Source organism: Lonchura striata, chromosome 11 (genome assembly GCF_050655825.1).
Source record: "Lonchura striata isolate lonStrDom1 chromosome 11, ASM5065582v1, whole genome shotgun sequence".
Taxonomy (NCBI): Eukaryota; Metazoa; Chordata; class Aves; order Passeriformes; family Estrildidae; genus Lonchura; species Lonchura striata.
Window position 1 is genome coordinate 4,101,121 of NC_140713.1, and position 21,617 is coordinate 4,122,737.

At 49.1% G+C, this 21,617-nt stretch overlaps 1 protein-coding gene across 3 annotated transcripts; it reads left to right on the forward strand.

Annotated features, from left to right (window-relative positions):
- The first annotated feature begins 3,024 nt into the window (after positions 1-3,024).
- Positions 3,025-20,337, forward strand: LOC146766358 (axonemal central pair apparatus protein HYDIN-like). 3 transcript variants are annotated; one of them, XM_085589400.1, is made up of 6 exons: positions 3,025-14,047; positions 14,598-14,741; positions 16,272-16,412; positions 16,902-17,218; positions 18,751-18,916; positions 19,404-20,337. In XM_085589400.1, the coding sequence occupies exons 1-6, from the start codon at positions 13,685-13,687 to the stop codon at positions 19,635-19,637; spliced, it is 1,365 nt and encodes a 454-aa protein (XP_085445526.1). In that variant the 5' UTR covers positions 3,025-13,684; the 3' UTR covers positions 19,638-20,337. The 3 variants fall into 3 exon arrangements, 2 of the variants coding, with proteins under 2 accessions (XP_085445526.1, XP_085445527.1); XR_014957794.1 differs by lacking the exon at positions 18,751-18,916 and having other exon boundaries at positions 4,697-14,047; positions 19,404-19,502; positions 20,198-20,329; XM_085589401.1 differs by lacking the exon at positions 18,751-18,916 and having other exon boundaries at positions 4,696-14,047; positions 19,404-19,568.
- Positions 20,338-21,617: the final 1,280 nt, after the last annotated feature.

The window sequence follows — 21,617 nt, forward strand, 5'->3', positions numbered from 1 at the left end:
GTCGTATGCATGTTGTGAGTATACTGAAATACTTTCGCTTCCCCCGTGGCCAACCACCTCCCTCTCGGGCTAGTGGAACTGCGGCTCGTTGGGGTCCGCTCTCGCGCCATGACTATGTCACGTCTCACACACACCCACTCACGCCCCACTCAACCACGCGATACTCACGGCTCCTTTTCCCGCGTGGATTCTTCGTGCATGTTGATTTTACGAGTGAAAGTTTCCTGCTGCAGCCTCGGAAATTTAGCTCCGAGTTCCGAGAGCTCTGGGCCCGTTTATACCCTTTCCTTAACGTGGCTTTTCGGCTGTTTTCGGAATCTGGTTGGTCCCGTGGAGTTTCTCAGTCCTGTCCGGCCGCTGAAATCAGCGGGGCACCGCCCGGATCAAGGATAGGGGAACTCCTGGATACCCCCAAACCAGATCATGTCGGGGTCACCAAGATTGTTATAAACGAGAGTTTATTTTAGCCAGATTAAAAAATAAAAATAATTTTATTAGCGGTCAAATTCTATCTAGCCAGCCACACAGAAAGGACAGAGCCGAGCCCGGGGTCGACCCTGGATGTGCAACAAGGAGTCAGCCTCAGCAGAGGTTTTCCCCTATGCCCACACACCTCCATCCTGGCACAGGCGGTTTTTATAGGGAAAATTCTGCCTGAGGCCAAGGTTTTAGCAATCAGTCCTTTCTTCTATTCGGAGTCCATATGTTAATAAGGATTTCTTTTTGGTGATGAGGAGAAAAATTCAATGTTGGGCGTTTACGGGAAGGCTTCTTTCACATGGATCTGTCTGAGTATTTCCATGATATCCATCTTGGACGATCAGCACAGACGATCAGCAGACAACGGCCCATCTCCCGGCTGAGCCACATCTGTTTACTTGTAAATCAGTTTCCAGTATACACTCAAGTCTCACCTACAAAAAGGGGGGGGAAGGGGGGAGGAACTAATACAACGGGCATGATTTAACAAGCATCCAATATTACATATTTCATACAAGGAATGGCGCGAATTATATTTACTATACATAACATGCCCCAAGTCCCAAACACAGAAGGTTGATGCAAGCATCACAGTAACCTATTACAATTTCTCAAAAAATTACTTAGTTCAGGTAGGAACTTTAAATCAATGCTGAATCCAGCTTAAGAATGGATTTGTTTTCCTTCTCAAAGTGGAGCAAAGGCTCAAAGCAGAATCATTGTCATCTTAAAGAAGACAGCCAGCCCTGCTTTCTCTTCAGAGTTACTGATCACCCCCATAGAATTGAGAGAGTTCATCTCCCCGCAGCCTTTCAGAAGTGAGAACAGACATGCATTTCATTTTCCTGCAAATCCAACCCTGCCACATCAAGGAAAAGCTTGCAAGCCTTCCTCACCTCTTTCTGTCCTACTGCCACCACCCCACCAGCCTAAGAAAAAACAAAAACCACCCAAACAAAAGGAAGGCTGTAAAAATGAGTTCACTCTGGAGCTAATTGCATTTCAGAAGAGTTTAATTTAATACATGTTTATACAATTATACAATTTAGGAAGCACAAAGGGTTTAAAATTGAATGTATACAAGGACACATCCTGGCCTCACCTGGATCGTTTTTACTTTTGCAACATACAGAAAGTACACAAAATAGTATTTATAAGCCAGCCTACATTAATTAGATGCAAATAGCTCACCCTCTGTTGCTGCATCACAGGGCTAGGTAGAAAGACAAGAAAGTAAATTTGCTTCAACAAACATCGCACAAATGTTGCATATAAAACTCTTCTCCATCAGTTATGCAAAATAACCCAGTAACATCGCTTCAAACCGCAGAAACCACTCCTGGAGAAGTGCAGATCTGTCAGTCTGTGTGCTCAGTAGCCCTAGAGCACATGGCTGGCACGGTCAGTAGACCAGCCAGCCTCGGCGGGACTTGTCCTTCGAAACCCAGGGACCAAACCCCAGAGGGGAGAAGTGCGGGTTGTTGGCGTCCTGTGGAAACCAAACCCCACAGCAGCAGCGGAGGCCGTGAGGACGCTGCGCTGTGCAACAGGACTCGGGAATGTCCTGGCCTATTTCAGCTCCCTCGCACCCTCCTCCCTCAGATGAGCCGTGTGTGATTTACAGCTCATTATCAGAGCTCCACTCTGAAGTCTTAGCAACCACTCCAGATCAGCCCAAATACAAAAGGGAAAGAACATATAGAAGATTGAAAATAAAAAGGGGGGTGTGGGGGGAGGCAACAGTCTAAAGATGAAACAGCAGCTGCATTCTTCTGTGAGAGGGCTGGGGAGTCCCGAGGGGGAAATGGGCACAGCTCAGGTACCCGCGATCCGGCGGCGCGGGCGGCTCGGGGCAGACCCCGAGGCGAGGCGAGCGCTCAGTGCCGAGCACTGCCCGGCTGAGGGCTGGGATCTGCGGGATGAGGGGTGGGATCTGCGGGATGAGGGCTGGGATCTGCGGGATGAGGGGTGGGATCTGCGGGATGAGGGCTGGGATCTGCGGGGTGAGGGGTGGGATCTGCGGGATGAGGGCTGGGATCTGCGGGATGAGGGGTGGGATCTGCGGGGTGAGGGGTGGGATCTGCGGGATGAGGGCTGGGATCTGCGGGGTGAGGGTGGAATCTGCGGGATGAGGGGTGGGATCTGCGGGATGAGGGCTGGGATCTGCGGGATGAGGGCTGGGATCTACGGGATGAGGGGTGGGATCTGCGGGATGAGGGCTGGGATCTGCGGGATGAGGGGTGGGATCTGCGGGATGAGGGCTGGGATCTGCGGGGTGAGGGCTGGGATCTGCGGGGTGAGGGCTGGGATCTGCGGGGTGAGGGGTGGGATCTGCGGGATGAGGGGTGGGATCTGCGGGATGAGGGCTGGGATCTGCGGGATGAGGGACAGCGGAGGCCCCGCCGGGCTGAGGGCTGGGATCCCCGGGCTGAGGAGCGGGCTCTCCAGGCTGGAGCACAGCGGAGGCCCCGCCGGGCTGAGGCTGGGATCCCGCAGTGCTGAGGGCAGCCCCCGGCCCGGCCCCTCAGGAGGTGCCGCAGCCGCAGCGCCGCCCGAGCGCCTCCGGGCTGGGACAGCTCTGAGCATTCCCCTCAGCCAGGCGGGAAGCGCTGGGAATTGCAGAACCGGCAGGGCTGAAAGAGATCTTTGAGATCATCCAGTTCAACCTCAGCCCAGCACTGCCACTGCAAACCCAAAACCATTTCCCGGTGTCAGATCCAGAGGCCTGTTTAGCACCTCCGGGGATGGCAACTCCACCACCTCCCTGGGCAGCCTATTCCCAGGCCTGAACGCCTAACAGTGAAAAATTGTTTTTCTAAAATGTAACCTGAATTTCCTCTCAATGTGAGGCCACTTCCTCTGGTTCTCACTGCAGGCCCAGCAGAAGAGAGTGGCCTCCCCTCACTGCACGCTCCTGTCAGGGAGTGGGAGGGAGCGGTGAGGTCCCTCGCTCTTCTCCAGACTGAACAAACCAGCTCCCTCAGCTACTCCTCATGGGACATGTTTTCTAGTCCCTTTGTGAGCCCTGCTGCCCTTCTCTGGACACGCTCAGCCCCTCAATGTCCTTTTCCACCAGGGCCCAGGGCTGGGCACAGCACTCGAGGTGCAGCCTCAGCGGTGCCCAGCGCAGAGGGGCAGGCACTGCCCTGGTCCTGCTGCCCACCCTGCTGCTGAGACAGGCCGGTGCCATTGGCCTCTTGCCCCCTTGGGCACACTTTGGCTCACACTGAGGCGGCTGGTGACCTGCAGGATGTGCCACTTGGCCTTGTGGAACCTCACGCCCTTGTCCTTGGCCCATTGATCGAGTCTGTCCAAGTCTCACTGCAGAGTCTTCGTGTCCTCCAGCAGATCCACACTCCCACCAACTGAGCATCTGAAAATTTACTGAGGGTGCTCTCAATCCCCACCCCCAGATCATCAATAAAGATGTTAACCAGGATCAGCCCCAAAACTGGAGAACACATTTCAGTGCAGCTCAATTTGCATACTCTGCAGTTGGAGGCTCCAATGCCCCCACAACAGAAAGAGCTGCCATCCCTTGGCATTGGCCACACACACAGGTGCAGGAAAAGAACCTTTTACTAGGTGAATACGGCTGACAGAACTGAGCTTTCAGGCACACACTCCCTTTCCCTAATGACCCTGAACTCATTGAAAGGTATTTCACCTTCCAGCTCTTTGCACCATTGGATCCTCAGACCATCAGAGCTCCACCAGCCTCTCTCATCCTTTGCGTCTTCTCCCCACTCAAGCTGATGAGCAGCTTTTATAAGAAAAAATGCAGTTCAACAAGGTGATCCAATCTGTAAATGCAACTTACCCTGCCAAAAACAGCTACTGCCTTTTTCTTTCAGATGTGAGTCATCAGAAGTAATGAAAATGTATTGCATTTTAAACCAAAGAGGAAAAGAAAGGAAAGCACTCACAGAGGATTCAGCAAAGCCAATATGGCTTATCCTGTTGGCTGCTCAGTTATTGCATCCCTTTGCTACTTTACCATTTGTCTTGTTTGGAGATTGTGCTCAGATAATTCAGTGATGGGCACAACAGAAATTAAATAAATCATAGCTGATCGTGAAATAATACAACATAGGAATATTTAAATAGACTGTGAAGTATTTACATCATGGTGATGACAGTTGTCACAGAGACCAAAAAAAATCCCTTTTAACAAAACTTAATTTATATCCTTGTTCCTCAAGCCCTACTATCCATTTTTTGGCTAATGTAGAATGATGTAAAAATATCATTCAGTATCTTGTACTGTTTATACTTTCTAGGATTTCTGTTGTGTTTTCTAAAAGCTCTGAGTATTTTTTAGTTTGAAAAAAATATATATCATTTTGGTAGAAACATTGCAGTTCTGTGTTTCCTTTTGGTACTCAGCTGAAGAAATAAAGAAAAAAAAGAGCAGAAAATTTGGAGAGGTGGATAGTAGATCACAAGGAGCAAAGTTACAGGAGATGAGTACATTTCGACTGCCACTGCTTAAGAGCATGTCTCACAAAAAGCAGACTGGCTACATTGTCCCAGCTCCATCATTTCAACTCTCCATGACTTGTTTCCTGCTTTGTAAATCTGAGTTGAGCCATTTTTACCTAATATGAATAATAACTATAATACATACTTACAGTTCTCTTGTATTACTGCACCAGCATTGGGTGCCCTTGGAATATTTTAGCGTATTGCAATGCCATCCTTTAATTTACACAGGTTCAAGATATTATTTGTAGCTTATTCTTTCATTTGTAGCAAAAGTAAAAAAAATACTGCACATGATCAGTAACAGAACTGTTATGTCTATGGGATGCACATGATGATTTAAGTACTGCTTCATTCTGTGTGACTCCAGGCTTTGAGAAAGAGTAATCCCACTTGGCATTTTGACTCATTTTGGTCTCAGTAATTCCCATGGATCCAGAGTAACTTGTTAGAAGCTTGTGAAAAAGTGTCTCTGAAATTTACAGCAGAGCTCAAGTGTACAAAAGGATGAGAATTCAATGAATAATTCAATGAATACTAAGAATAAGTTTGAAAAGCATATACAGTTATTCTACTGGCCATGTCCAGTTGTTGCCCACTGTTACAGTACAGTGCACAATATCACCAGGAAAATTATGAATGTCATCTTCAGAACGATCTATTAACACATTTTCTTTTTGATCAAATTTATGTTCTACAAATTACCAAGCTGTTTTGCCTTTTTGAGGCACTTGTCTTTTCATGTTAAGTATTTACATGTATAATTCAGGTGGTTCCTGAATCTGCTTGAGGAACCCAAAACGAACTTTTAGGTTTTTGAAGATAAGGTCTGTTTTGCCTATTTCTGAAGCTGCAGTCCAAGAGCAGTGACAGAAAGGTAGCTGCTCTGGGAGCAGGGATTCTTCTAGCTTGAATTTAAACCTGAAGGCATTGTACCAATTTACACCTCTTACAAGAGCTCTGTCACTGCACAGAATTTCCATAGGCATTACAAGTCCCTTTCAACAAAGAATTCTCCTTCCCACCACAAGCTCTTGATGCAGCTTTCTGTGCCACCCTGGTTATGCCCTCTGTGATGGGCCTTTTGCAGAAAGGAGAAGGATACTCTTTAGCATAATTGTGTTTTCTGTGGAGTGTTTTGTCGCTATTGAGTGAGAAACGACACAGACTCTCCAGAAGGCTGGTTTGCACAAAGTGCGAATCTTTACTATGGATCCTCTCTTTATACATTGTTCTGATACAGATAGACTTGGTTGGTCAATTAATCAATACATTTTGCCTGATTGGCTAATTAACAAGATGCCTTTCTTATAAACCATCTTTGAGAAACACAAGGAAACAGAGAGTAGGAAAACACCACCTGCAGCTTGTTTATGATAATAAGCTATCATTGTTTCTCTTTAACTCCCTAAAGACTCTCAGACCGATTCTGGGAAAATTTATCTAGTTTCCTTGCTTTCTGACCAGGCTGTCACATCCACAGGTCCCACTTTGTGTTTAAAGGAGGAGGCAGTGTTTGTAATCCTCTGTGAGGATCCTTTCAGAAAGCAAAACAAACACAGCTCCAGAGGTTCCTCTATCAGTTGATAGTTACCAATCAGAACCTCAATCGGACACCATTTTGAAATGGTTGGACAGATCAAATCTTGGGATTCCCTCTTACAAGAAACACACTATTAATCTTAAAATATGTTACCTATTCTAATACAACCTCAATACTAAATCTAATACAGTAACAACTTATCATTACTTTGTTCAAAGAACTGATAGTCTTAGCCTGTCAACAGTCCTTTTTAGAAACAAAGAAAGGATGGAATGTTCACTCCCCACTCGTGGAGGGGCCATGTGATTGATGATTGACAAACATCTCAATCATTGTTCAGAGGTTGCCTGTTGGCCATATTGTGGTTTTGGTGTAGCAAATCAGGGTGGACACACCTCGCAGGTACCCAGTGTACTCCAGTATCTGTGAAAACACATGCATACCTGCGTCCCCAGGTGATAATGTCGTACAGGCCCTCCCACTTACTAGTGACTAGGTCCCATATCTGGATTTTCACTCAAGGTAGATGCGTCTCACCTGAAGAGTGCAATGAGAGAAAATTATTTAGACTAACAGGATTCTCTGAATTCTGTGGCACTGTAAGATGATTGATTGTATATAAAGCTTTTTCGAATTGACTATGTGGGGTTTCCCCAGGCATTCCCCTTTTTGTTTGAACAGAACATGCTTCAAGCGCTTTCAACAATGGCCTGGCCCGTTGGAGAGTGCAGAATACCAAGTTTGTGTGACACTCCCCATAAACGTAAAAACTGCTGCATCTTCTGTGAGACATAGGCAGGGCCATTGTCAGTTTTCACAGAAGAAGGTATTCCCAAGATTGCAAAAGCCATCCTCCAATGGGCAGTCACATTGTGACCCTTTTCTCCAGTGTGAGCAGAGGCCCACATGGCAGAGAAGGTGTTGATAGACACGTGCACATACTTAAGTCAGCCAAATTCAGGGCTGTGAGTAACATCTGTTGGCCAAAGCTGCAAGGCCTTTACGTCTCTGGGGTTCATCCCTGCTGGCAAAGGTGCAGCAAGTCCATGACAATTAGCACAAGAACTGAAAATGTCACGAGCCTCAGCTGGCATTAAGTGAAATTGTTTCTGCAAGGTATGTGCACTTTGATGGAAAAAGCCATGCGATGCTTTGGCTTGCACAATCTTGTCAGCTGAGGCGCTACCTACTCAGGGTTAGCCAGCCTGTCAGCCCTGGCATTACCTTCTGTTACGAAATGTGGCAACTTGGTGTGACTCCGAATGTGCAAGATGTAATATGAATGAACTCAGGCCTGAAAAGCACTCCACACGGTTCTCAATAACTGAAACACAACTGCATTATTTACTTCCTTCAGAAGTGAACAATCCAATCGCTTGGTTATGTCTGCAAAATAGGCAGAATCAGTGGCCAAGTTCAGAGGCACGTGAGAAAATTTCTGGAGTGCCATGGCAACGGCTTTTAACTCAACCAGTTGGGCCAAGCTCATGGCCCTCCAGCATTTGCCATCCAGATTCATCCTTCCAGGTCACAATGGCTTTGACTGTTTTTCCAGAACCATCAGTGAAGACAATGGGCCCTTGCACTGGCACCCAGCTGCGTTTTGGCCGCAACCACAGATTGGTCTTTTTTGCCAACTTCAACAACTTGTTCCGGGGTGTCGTGATAGTTCATTAACCGATCCCAAAAGTGCAAAAGGCAAACAGCAGGGGACTATCAGTTTAATCACAACAAATGCACTTTTATTAGGAGCCAAAACAATAAATGTGATAGTGGGGTCAGAAAGGAGATAAAAGCATAAAGAGAGAGAAAAGAGGGGGATGGAAATAGCTACCAACACAGGCAAGATCCTCACTGATCCGGAGGGATGGGGATCCATCTTGTTGTGTCGGGGAGAGTCTCCAAAGTCCTGCTCAACCGACTGGTCCAGTTATAGTCCACCAAGGAAAAAGGGGAGAACATACAGGACAATGAGAGTCTATTGAAATTGCTGCGGGGGAACAGGTGAGTCCACTGAAACCACCAAGGCAGGATGAACACAATGAAGAATAAGTCCATTGGAGTTACTGGACAAGAACAGGTCATGTCAATAGTGGTCACACCACCATTTCCCTCATTCCCTGTGGTAGGGGTCTCAGTCTCAGTCCTCAGGAGGAGGGTCGTCAATCTCGGTCTGTCATGGTGGTAACAAGGTAGATGAGGGGTCTTCAGTGAGAGACCACCAGAGTCACCCCAAAAGTTCATTTGGCTTAAAGGTGGAGAGTGAAGCAGGCATCGCAGCAGGCCGCCCCATGCTGGGTCCATGTCAGGTCTTTGCCAATTCCTTGCCAGGTCCTTGTCAGGCCTTGTTTGGAACAGCAAGCGTGACGGTACAGTGGCTGCACCTGCACTGTCATCTCCTTCAAGCTGGAACAGCAGTGGGGGAAGGGGTTCCTCCTCGTGGCAATCGGAAGGCAAAAGGAGAATTAGGGGGGCTTCAGACGAGGGGAGATCACCCACTCTGCAGGGCAGGGGGTGTCTCGTGCCCTCCAAGGCTGGGGCAAACAGCTGAGTTCTCAAGCAGGGCAGCAGCACCGTGGGAGAGAAGAGAATAATTTTTACTGAGACGCTAGAGTTGTGTGTTCCTTGAGCCCTAGTGAGCACTGATCCTTGTTGAGAAGGCTTCCCCAGAGATCACTGGGACTGTTACAGGAGTCCTTGCAAACCCCCTTGGGTAAAGGAGGAGCTGAGGCAGCCCCTGCGGAACAAAGTGCTCTGCCTGGGGCAGTTGGCAGCCTCTGGCGCTGCCGCTCAGGGTTTGCCCCTCCTTTACAAGACATGTTTGAGCAGGAAGACTTTGAAGGCAATTTACCACTGTAGGGTTGTTAAATGTCTGTTTGACAGTGACAAATGTGTTATGCTCCATTTCACAATCTTTGGGGGTAAACATTCTCCGTTCTCTCAGTGTCTCATTGCCCGGGGTCATCTTTTGCCCAGGTGTCTCGTTCCTGAGCTGCACGTGTACCCCCAAGTCCTGCTGTACGGTGAGTGCCGGCCGAAGGTGCCATACCAGAGGAAGTTCCTCGTTGCAAATAACACCAATCTTCCTGGCTGCTACGGGCTTATTCCCCAGGTTTGGCATCGCATCCACCTCCTCCTCCTCCTCCTCTCAAATATTATTGAGGAGATATTAGGGTAAAAAAGGGTTTGGATAAGGCCTTGCTGGTTTCTGTTCTGTCTTAAAGATCTGCTGAGAACAGGATCCTACCTGAATGTAAACTTAAGGATGTAGTTTAACTTCCTGAGGATAGTTTATGTTCCAGTCTTCAGGGTGTTTTCTTGTGGGCGATATTAGAGGGTTGTGAAAAGCTGCTGCATCCACAGACACCAGTGCCTGTGCTGGCAGCCTCCTTGCAGGAACCCCTGAGAATGCTAAGCCTACAATTCTTGCATCTTGTTTGTGCCTTTTACCTTTGTCATGGGGATGTTTAAAAATGTGTGTAAGTTGCTGTTGCGGTGGATGTTAAGGAGTCTATAATTTCTTCAGAGGTCCCTCTGAAGCTGCATTTGATTCTGTCCCTGCCAGGAACGCAAGGAGGACTCTCCTGTGTTCTACTCCAGCCACAAACCCTGTGGGATTGTCCAGCCTCACAGCACTGCAGAGATTCCAGTTACAATTGAAGTCCAAACAGTGGGCAAGCATCGCACCAACCTTCTTATCGGCGTGTTTGGGGATGAGAGAAACCCACTGGTGAGTGCAAGGGGAGATGTGTGCCTTTGTGCAACTGCTCCTGGCAGGGTGCAAGGGTACAGGGATTCTCCTGGGGAAAACAGGCACAGGCTGCTGAGGATAAGGACAGGAGGGATCGGTGGCACTAACAGCTCACACCTTAGAGGTGGTAATCTCAGTGTCTGACACAGAAGGTAGTTTAATCTAAGCAGCAATCAAGGATAATTTTAATTAATTGTTCTTTAAAATGCTATTAACTTTGGAAACATCTGTTTTTAAATGTCATCTCTCTGAGCACAAAAGAGGATGTCAGACTTCTGGGAACCTAGAGCTTTCTGTAAAAGAAAAGAAAGCTGGCATTTGAAGAGTGGCTGCAAGGACTTAAACTTACATGTTTTAATATAAGACATGGAAATGATGGTGCCAAACATCTGAACCTGGGCCATTGTAGCACTGCATGTAAATCAGCAGAAAGGACAGGCAGTGCAGGCTGTGCCAGGGAGCAAGATACTCCAATATTCTGAGCGAGGCAAGAGGAACCTGGCTCTGGAGTGGTGTTAGCTGGGGCACCCCTCAATGAAATCAGTTGCAGAGATACTGGAGCAGAATTTAGTCTGGATTGTGTTGACAAGTTCTCCCTTAATTTTATCTTTTGTCTTTAGCTCTGATATCAAGAGAAACCTGTGGTCCTTTGCTCCCCAGAGAACATGGATTTCCCCATGGTTTCCCTGTTCCATCTTCACTTGCTTTGTGCCAAACTGCTGTTCATAGTAGAGAGCAGGGTGCGGGGTCTGTCCTCAGACTGCTCGTGGGGAGGCATTTTTCACACCTCCTGTGGGTCAGGCTAGCTGGGCTGTCCACACAAAGACATGTGGGGCTGTGCACCCCTGCAGCCTGTGGTCTCTGTGCCATTGAAGAGCATCTTTGGGCACCAGCTGCAGAGAAAGGCAGTTTAATATTGGAGGCTGCACAGGGCAGAAGGAGCTGGGGCTGCTGCCCTGGCAGGGGGAGCAGGGCTGGTGCAGCCAGGAAGGCCTTGTAGGCTGGGCCTGCGGCTGGGTGGGATGTTTGCTGGATGGGGAGATCCATGAGGGGCTTGAGGTTTGTTTTTCTTCATGCTGGGTGTGTTGGACTTGTGGGGTTGGTTAAAACCTGATACGAGGGACTTGTTTGTGGCTGTGGGTAAAGCATTAGGCCATGTGGGAGAGTCCAGCCACAGCCTCCTGGGCCAAGGAGGGGCATGGATTTTCCTCTTGCTGCTATTCCCGCTGTTTGGGGGATAAATGTAACCTCAAAGTGAGGGATTTTTCCAGGACAGCTTTCTCTAACTCCACAATAGAATTCTGCTTTCAGCCTCTGCAGGGAGCAATGCACCTTGGCTGGGTGGTCGTGGTGTGTAAAGGATGGGTTTCACATGCTTGTAGCAGGGAGCTGTGTCTGCACAGCTGTGCTGGTGCAAGGCCTTTCCTCCCTTCTTTGGGCAGCTTCCAGCTCTTTTAGCCAATCTGTGAAATCCATGAAAAACCAGATGACAAGAGTTTTAGGGAAGAGTGAGCCGTGCCCACAGAGCACATGTTGTCCAGTTTTCTTTCTGCTTCCTGTTTTCCTGCTCTGCTCTTACCATTTGGAGATGACTTTTCCAAAGCAGAGGGTACTGGGGCACCTCTCTACAGCTGATGATTGGTGGGAAGTGAGGGCTTCAGTCATTTAGGGGATGTTGAGAAGCACTGATGGCCCCTTGGGAAAGAATAGTTTGGTGCTGGGGATTTGCACAACTGGTTTTGCAGAGATATTCTTCAGGCTCTCAGCATTATCCTCCAGCTGTGTGGTTTCTGGAGTGGGATTTGAGCAGTCCTGGCTTCCTCTGGCCTTGAGCCTTTGTGAGAAGCCAGGAGAGAGAAAGCAGCTTTCCTTGGCATACACTCCAGAGAAAGACTGGGGAAGGAACACTCTCCTGAGGATAAGTATCCCTTGGGTTGGGCAGAACTGGGTTAATTAGGTGAGTCCATTAAAGGAGGGGAAAAGACAAGCTGTAGGAGCTCTGCTGTTGCCCAATACTCTATTTTAGGGATTTTAAGCCTTTATGATTTTTATCATCCCCTCTTTAGTCTTTTTTTCCACAAGACACGAGGGTGTATGGTTCCCATCCTAAATGCATATTATGCTTGTCTTGCAGCCTTGCAAACCCCATTGTTACACCATTGAACCCAGAGAAGGAGTGATCCCCGCTAGGGGTCAGGTGCCTGTGACTGTCACAGCAACCCTGGATGACACTGGACTCTTTGCTAACACTATCCAGCTGTTCACTGGGGACAGCCTTTGGACTGCCTATCAGCTGGTGGCTTTGGGCACTGGCAGCACAATTGTCATAGACAAACCATTTGCCCCAGAGCTCAACCTGGGATGCCAATTCAGGTAGGAGATCTCTCCACTCCCACCTCTGCTCCTGTCTCAACAAGGAGCAGTTTTGCTGCAGTCCTTCAGGCAAGGTCTTCAGTGTCCAAAGCCCTGACTCCTTCCCTGAAGGCAGAGAGATTCCTTTAGAAACATGTGATGGCCAGTTGAGAGTTGTTGGACACCCTCAAAAGCCACTGTCAGAGAAACAAGTCGCTAAATTGCCATTGAATTTTCTTTAGTTCTAGTGTCTTGATTATTACTTGATCAAGTGAGGACATAAATGTCTGTCAGCAGGACAGTGAGTAATGATCAAGTGATGATGGCAGGCTCACAAAAGGTTCCTGAAATGGTGCCCAGATGAGGTGGTCTCTCCTTGTGGCTGAGGGACCAAGGGAAGATGGCATCACACCAAAATGGCATGCAGGGGCCCCGGGAACAAAGAGACAGGAGGGTGACAGTTCCCACCGTGAAGGCAGGAACCCACAGAGCAGTCCCAGAGGCAGATGGAAACTCTCTGGTTTGTGTGGGGTCTGCACCGCTGCTTCCTCACGCTGTTCATGGGCTCTGCTGCTGCCCTGCTCTGCCCAGGACCTCGCTCAATTTTTCACTGCCAGCAGAGTTTGCAAAGTTCACTTCCAAACAGTTTCTTATTGCAAAATGAAGTTTCTACAGATGGCTACCAGTGCAAAACCAAGGCTGCTACCAACGAGAGAGGCCCTGCTTCCCTGGTTTCCTCTCCTGGAGCAGGCAGACAATTTTTATCAGCTTGCTGGGATCATCCAGAAACTGCCTCTGAGCTGGCTTTTGGGAATGCCTGCAATCATACCCCCACACACAAAGTCCCCAAGTGCAGGATCTCAAAGATTCAGTTGCAGTTTTGGGCACAGATTAGTACAAAGTACAGCAACAGTATGAATCACCCCAGAACAAAGATTTTGGAGGAAAACACCAGGTCCTGTTAGCCTTGCCTGGAAAATGCTACATTATCATTATAAACATATTTCTCTTTGCAATAATGACATCAGCAGGGCAGCTTATCAGATACTATTTCTGGTCCACATTAAGAGCTGGAAATGAAGACCTTCTCCAAGCTATTAACACCTCAGGTTGCTCACTGGGAGCAATCTGATGACCAGGGAAATAGCTATTCCCATAATATTTTCCATCCTGCCTTCTATTCTAGCTTCCTTCCCTATATTCATCGGTTCAAAGTGACAAACAGGGGCCACCATTTCTATCAGCTCTTCTGGAGCGCGGGATGCTACAGCCCACCTGAGGAGGGGGGCCAGGGCATCTCAGCCCTCAGTAGCCCCAAAGATGATTCCCAGAGCCCCAAACGTGCCGCCCCCATGTTTGCGCTGGAGCCACCGTTGATGAAACTGCAGCCAGGCGAGTCTGCGGACCTGGTGCTGCGAGGCTTCTCCCGCGTCGCACAGGTGAGGTGCCCCCCAGGGGCTGAGCCTGGGCAACCATCAGATCCCCTCTCCTGGGCTTGCTCCACAGTCCCTCGACGTTAGCCTGGGGAAATGAGCAGGGGCCTTCAAGAAACTGGTTTAAGACCACACGTTTTTGTGGCAGCACCAGTTGCTTTCCCTGCTGCCCCCCCCCAGACCAGCTAAGACTTTATTGTGATTCCACAGCTACCAGAACCCAGTGCTGATACCAAAGTAGGGCTGGAAGGAAATACTGCTCTTTTGGGGCAAACAGCATTGCATGCTTAGTCAGCAAAGAAGGGCAGAGAAATAAATTACACTTAGACTAGGAGCCCAAAAAGAAAGTGAATTAAACAAGTGCCAAGTGGTTATTGGGGTACAGTCTTGCAGACAATTGAGCACAGAATAAACAAGCTGCATCGCAGGAAGAAAAGGGGGCAGTGACCATAACTCAGTGGCAGGAATGAGGCCTATGGTGGGTGCTGAGCCAATGTCGGGCATTTGCAGGGTGCCCTGCCACCACCCACTGGTGACAAGTGACTCTTGCATGCAGGAGGTGCAGGATTATGTGATGTGTGAAGCTGTCAGAGGGATAGCCAGCAGGAGAGAGAAGATAATAGAAACAGTCCTTATCTGCAAATATATTGATCCCTCCATAGAAATATCAGCCAGACAATTCTCTTTCCACGTGGAGAAGGTAAGTTTCGGGATTGCATCCTGGCATTTAACAGCATGGCTGAGGGGGTTGTGTGCTTGTGTTAAAGCTCCTCTTTACCTTTCCTAAGACACTCTGTAAAGTAAGTGACAACGCTTTTAGAGGTGAGACTGGTATTTAACTTCCCCAAAGTAAAATTACAGCTGCACTGCCAAGGGGGATCGTGGCCGCTTCCAGAGAAATGCCAGTTTCTTTGCTCACTGTAAAGGGAGGCTTTTGAGGATCCTCCAAGGCACGGTGATGTCTGTACACCGATGCTCTAAGGAAGCTGGGAAAAATGGAGATTCCTGTGAATTCCTCAGGCTGACAAGGAAAAACCCATCATCTCCTGTGTCTCTTTGCCTTCTCTGCTGTGCATTTCCCTAAGCTGCACCTGCTTCAGAGGACCCCCATGTTGCTGTTGAGGCAGGACGGGAATGAGAAGACTGACTCAGAAGGCTGCTGAGAGTGAAACTCTCATTTATTCAAAATACACTGCTCTTTTATACAGAGCTCTGTGAGGACCAATTCCATTGGTCCTGAAGTGGAAACAACCCACCCCATTGGTGCAGAGTGCCTGACGCACAGTGATAGAACTTCACTATAAACAATGTGAACAAGAGAGATAAAGAATTATTTACATTTTCCCCCAGCTCTTTATCAGGCTTCTGCCTGGCTAGAAACTCTCCATTTCTCTCTTTGACTGAATCTGAGACCCACACCCCCAGACATCCTGCAGCTGCAGTGATGATAACACTGAAGCAGAGCAGGTGCCCTTTAGTCTCTGGATTCCAACTCCAGCATCATCTTTCCCTCTCCTGCAAGTTGTCTGAAAAAGAGACAATGTTTCATCCTTTGGTTTCTGCAGTTTCAGGCCTCTCCTCTGGTTCCCAGGCTTCCACTGAAGTACAGAATCCCCCCTGGAACAGGCAGTTCAGATGCAATTAGAAGCTTTTCAGCTCTACCTGATTCTGCCTGGGTTCTGCTCGATGCCACACACACAAACTGATTTATGCATGCTATGGCACAGCACCTGTTTGATGTCAGCACATCCAGAAGTAGTTTCCCAAAGTCTCTGGTTTCTCTAAACCATGCAAGAAGCCCAGCACAATGCATAGACAGGAAAAAAGAGCCTAGGCTTTTATGAGGCTGCTAGAGCCAATAAGGTTGTGAGAAATGACTGTATGTGAGTGAAGACCATCTAGTGCTGTTCTGCCCAATAGAAGGACAAAACTGGAGACAAATGGTCTGGAGTCACTTTCTGCTTTAGATTTTGTTGAAGCAGCCACCTCCTCTCAGGGACCTATTCCCTCATCTGTACATGGGAGTGTTTCCCTGTCCCCCAGAGGATGCTGTGGTTTCTAAACATGAGAAGTATCTTTAAAGAAAAACCTCCTGGAAGAAAGGGTAATAAATAGAAAGGGTAAATAGAAATGAATGTGTTTCTGGGGCTGAAAAATGTGAGATGCAGCAGAAGCAGGAGGAGGTCTGTGCCTGGTTGAGGCTGTTTTTCCTTGTCTCCTGTTTCCATAGAAACCCAGTGATGATCTGACTCGGCAGTACCAGCCTTTGTCTTTAAAAAACACCTGCCTGCTGCCACTGGACCTTATGCTGGACTTGGAGCAGCCGTTCCTGGTCTGTGATGAGGACCAGCAGCCCCTCCCAGATGGCCAGGTGAGCAGCCCTGGACTCCTGCAGTGGGGTCTGAACAGGAGGGATGTGGTGGTGCCTTTCTGGTGCCTTTCAAGGGAGCTCCTTGGGTCAAGAAGTTCATTCTGCAGCATCAGCAGTGAGCTGGCCTGAGCTGCATCAGCGGAGCTGCTGAAGGAATCAAAATCTTACCTGAATTGAGAGGATCCGTCCTGCCTTTAAGGCACAGGGAGAAGGGAGCAGGCAACTGGGTCTGGGCAAGCCATGCAGTAAAGGTGTCTCATGGAAAGCATGCCAGCTCTGCCGCAGCCACCCCCTTGTATTGGGGCTGAGCACAGAAATGGCCTGAGGGAGTCCTGGACTAGACTGTGGTGCCTACAGACCCCTGCTGTAAGGAAATGAACCATGAACTGAGAAGCCCAAGCTGGGGTCACTTTGAACATTTACAGTTTTGTGCTGTCAGACCTTGGGACATCATCCCACAGGTGATTAATTCCTGTTTGTGTCCTGTAGCCTGTGACAGTGGATGTAGGGGAGACCTGTCATCTCTACATTGCATTTGAGCCAGCTTATGAACTGGATTTTAAGAGCTGGAAAAAAGAGAAAGTTCTGAAGATAGGCATGGTCAGGGGCCATCCATTTGTGGATCATATCACCCTTCGGGGAGAAGTCCTCTTCCCAAATCTCCAAATCCAGCCCAGCACCCTGGAGTTTGGCTGCATCATGGCTGGCACTGAAGAAGTGCGTTCTCTGGAGATCACCAACTGCAGCCCACTTCCTGTCAAGTATCACTGGTCATTCCATTCGGATAGCCAGGTGAACAAGTTGAGGTATGTGCACCTTTGTCCTCTCCCTGAAGCTCTTCTTGCTGGTGTCCTGTTTGTACTTGGCAAAGAACAAAGGTGTTGGCCTAGGATCTGGCAAATAACATTGACCAGCTGTGGTCAGGCTGGATGCTCAGGGAATAGGTTTCCAGCAGTTTGGTGCTGTGCAGCCCCCACAGTGGTTTCCCCTGGGAAGGAAAGCTGGGGTGAAAGCTGCTTTCTCAGACCTCTGTGGCCTGAGGCAATGTCCACCTTGATGAAGGGCTCCTAGTGCCAGCTCCCACAGTGCTGCTGAGGGCCCTTTTGGCCCCTCTGCTTTGGGATGGGTCCTCTCTGCAGGAGCTGCTCTCTGCTCCTTGCCTTCCTCCCTTGCATTGTGCTGCAGGATGCCCAGAAAGTCCCAAGACCAGAGAAAGAGCTACTTAGTGCCTGGGCTGATGCTGAACATCTTGTTACCTTCCCTTTCCTTCTTTGCTAGGACAACTCCTTTACTGCCAGGATGATTTCCCTCCCAGGGGTCAGCTTTCAGTGGACACCTTGCATTCTTCACTCCCTTGTTTTGTGGACACTTGTTACTTATTTTGACTTTTCCACCGTGCAACATGTACCTTATGGGTTCTGTTCTGCTTGACATCAGGACTTGTTCATCACATCATCTCCTATCCCTGCCTTCCAGAGAGTTTCTACTTTAGGGTGAAAAATGTCTTCTGGTCACCATGGTCCTGGGAAGTTGCCTCAAACCATTCGTTCAACTAAAGACAGTGGAATAGATGATTAGGGGATCTCTTGGGGGTTATGATGAGAGAGCCCCTCATCCAGAAACGAAACCCAGCCTTAGATCACACGCTACAAAGCTAAAGGCAGTGATTCTTTGGGGAGCAGGTCATTACAGGCCCTGAATGCCTGTCTGGGAATGGTGCATCCAGGTCATGTTTGACTGTGTGGGGAGCACTTGCAGCTCATCTGGGTGACAGGCAGGCACGGCTTGACGGTGTCCCTCACATGGCATTAGAAACACAAGCAGAGTTACTCTAGGCACCTGCTTCAATTTAAAATGGGGAATGTGACCTGAGTCGCCTGGAGTGTTGAAAAATGTCAATCAACCCCCCCTACACTGTCAGGGAAACATTCCTGATCAATACCTGGTGGAGCCGCAGAGGTTCTGGCGTTGGGCACTGTGGGGGGCTGTGCTGGCTCGTCTGTGGCCGGGTCTGCCCCTCAGTGCCTCAGATCTCACCTTTTTGCTTTCCTCCCACTGTGCTTTTTGCATCCCCACAAGATGTTAATCCCTATCCTCTCTAGTTCCTCAATGTAAGCAATTGCAGCTGCTGTACCACTGCTACCTCAGTGTCATCCCTGGGCTGCCTATAGAGCAGACCCGCTCCAGCCTGGATTGGGAAGGGCTGGATCAAACCATTTCTCAGTTCAACATGCCAGCACCCTGGTCAGGGGCTGCATCCTGACCAGGAGCTGCTTGTGCAGGTGTTCCTCCCTCCTTCCCACTGCAGGTCCCTGTTCATAGTTATGTTGTTTTCCAGATCTGAGCTTTACCTACCTACATTCAAACCTCAACCACCAAAGGAGAAGAGAACCTGTTTGGATTCCTTGGCATCTCAAACAAGACGCTTCAAGATTACAAATGTGGAGGAGGCAGTCATAGCCCTGAAAGAATCGCAGGGTCTTGCCCAATCTGTAGGAGCAGAGGTAGATTTTCTTGTACACCTAGTGCTTGTGCTGCCTCCCCAGCCTGCCACCAACAAGTCATGCTCGTGCTGACCTCTCTTTTTGCTGCCCTGTTGTCCTGTGCTCTGAAAGCTGGCCAGGCAGCAGGGCCAGTGGCTGGATGTGGGGAGAGGGAGAAATAGGAGAGTTTTTCTTGGAGGAGCACGCTCAGATTCTACAAGCCTGTGTTGAGTGTGGAATTTTTTTGCTTTGTTTTCTTCACAATGTGAGATGAGGCTTTTATCTGTATCATCATGGTAAGACCTCCAGCTTCCTTCCCAGAGCAAGCTGTGATGAGTCCTGATCTCCATGTACCCTTTTCCCAGCCCAGCCAGACTACCTGTTTCCAGGTGTCTGCTCTCACCCAAGAGCTGGTATTACACTGTTGGCCCTGGAGCTGTCTTACAAACTGAGACTTTGCAAAGTGGCCGTCTCTTCCTCCTAGCATAGAAAATGGCTTGTTTTTCAGGTGCCACCACAAACTCGTGCAGGCTATTACACCCCACTAGGGTTGACGGGATTCAGGTGCTCTATGGATGTACCGCACACTTCCCTTGAAGCGCAGGAGGTAAGAGGGAATCCGTCTCACTCATCCATTGCCAGCGTGGCAAGCAGGGCTGTAGCTCCCAGTCCCACTGGTGGCCCCCAGCACTGCACACAGAGGGGCCTCACGTCCCTCCAGGCCCATACAAAGTGCTGCTGAACCAACTGGCTGTTGGAGGGGCTGTGCAGGACATGTTGTAGGACACTCCAGGGACGCTGTGCAGCACCTATAGAGGGCATTGCTCCCCCTGGAACACATCAGCTAGTCCGTAGGAAATTTTTGCAGGACCTTTTGCTGAGGCACCTTGAGAAAGCAGCATTTAAATCAAAGAGAAGGGAAAAGCCTCAGAAGTCAGATTAGCTGGGCCAGAGTCCTTCCCTGAGCTCCAAGAGCTCTCACTCTGAGTCTTCCCCTTTTCTAAAAGCAGTAAGAAATGCTTTTGAAAGGCATTAAAAAGAATAAGTTGTGCGCCAGAGAGAATTTCTGCTACCAGGAGACATCCCAGTTCACTTTAATGTAATGTGTTAATTCATGCATTGATTCCTGAGTATGGGAGAAGATTTTCCCCATGGTCCCTCCATTGGTCAGTGGCACAGATGCAGGAAGAGATTAGGGTGATTGTGGCCATGTTTGTGCAGTGGCTACAGCTGCACTTTGGTCCAGGATGCTCTTCTGCACCCATTTCCATGCTCAACACCTCAATCTCTCCTGTCCTCCAGGCTTTCAGTATTGTGCCAGTGTCAGGTGTGCTGCAGCCAGGAGGGAGCCAGCAGGTCTCCTTCACCTTCTTTGGCCACCTCAACGCCATCTCCAGTGTCACGGCGCTGTGCCACGTGGAGGGAGGCCCCACCTACGAGGTGATGGTGACTGGGGAGGCCTCACGTGTCAGCTACTCCCTGAGCCTCTGGGAGATCAACTGCGGCTCTCAGGTACCACACGTGTCCCCTGGTGATACAGCCCACCAGAGCCCAGGCTAGCTCTAGAAACTCTGGTGCTGCCAGGTGTGAGGAACTGCCTTGGTGTGGGGATTTGCCAGAGACAGAATTAGAGCCACATGCTCTGCAGTGCCAGATACAAGCCACAACAGGGACCAGGCGAAGGAGAAAGGAGGAGGCTCTCTGTCTTAAGACTCCACAGGGAAGATTTTATTTCAAGTGAAAGGAGCAATGTAAAAGAGCCCTCCCTGCTGCATGGGTTTTTATACTGTTGCAATTTACGGGGAAGTTGCTAGCAGTTGTCCAGTGGGGAGTCTTCAGGGGAGGAGTAAAGGGAATACATCAATTTTTTGGGATTGGGCAGGGGGAGGAAGGGTAAAGTCACATGGGCCAAAGGGGCATCCAAGTTTAGGGGAATTCCAAAGGGGTGTTGCAGTTGGGGATTGGCCCAGGCTAAGAAGTGGCACAGGTTTGGGAATAAGGGGTTGGGTTGCCTTGACAGGCAGGGAAAAGAGCTGGAACAAGGGGTGGGGAATGGCATGAAAGACAGCATTGAGGCAGGGTACAAATCAGGGATGAACCAACTTGGGGAGAACATGGAGGTGCAACAGAGCAAATTATTTGACAATAAACTAATAAAATAAACAGGAACTGCAACACCCTGGCACAGCTGCCTTGGGACCACGGCCAGCAGGTTCCTGCCCACCTCTGTCCAGGGCTCCCTTCCCTTCCCAGCCTCTTTGTTGGCCCTGGGGCTTGGAAGTACAACCTTTGAGGGACACATCTGGCATCCAAGCTGGTTTAAAATGGCCATCTCCAACCCTCTCCAAAATGTTGGGAGTGCCTCTTTTTCAGGGTACCTAAGACTGCCTCCTGAGGAAGGCAGGATCCCGGGGGGTGCTCTGAGGGGCATGTTCCCAAGACATCCTTCTGCTGATCCACTCTTAAAGCCTGACCTCCACGAAGATGCTCTTATCTAAAGCTCTTGCTTAATCCACACAACAGTCAGGGGAAGAAGTTGGGCTTCCAGTCACTGTATTTGGGGAGACTGTCCCAGAATAATCCCCACATCACTCTTTTAACTGAAAGCCCACAGATATTTCCAGCTGCTGGCCCTGTCGGTGTTGCCCTGTGTGAATCCCTTGTTGCATGTATGTTGCTTGCCAATACTTGCATGCAGGTGTCTTTTCTCCTGCAATGCCTC

Excerpts from the sequence above, each read along its gene's own strand:
- LOC146766358 (XM_085589400.1), top strand. The coding sequence starts at position 13,685 with ATGAAGACCTTCTCCAAGCTATTAACACCTCAGGTTGCTCACTGGGAG. Across the intron at positions 14,048-14,597 it reads GCTTCTCCCGCGTCGCACAG|GAGGTGCAGGATTATGTGAT; the intron begins GTGAGGTGCCCC and ends TCTTGCATGCAG. Across the intron at positions 17,219-18,750 it reads AGCCAGGTGAACAAGTTGAG|ATCTGAGCTTTACCTACCTA; the intron begins GTATGTGCACCT and ends GTTGTTTTCCAG.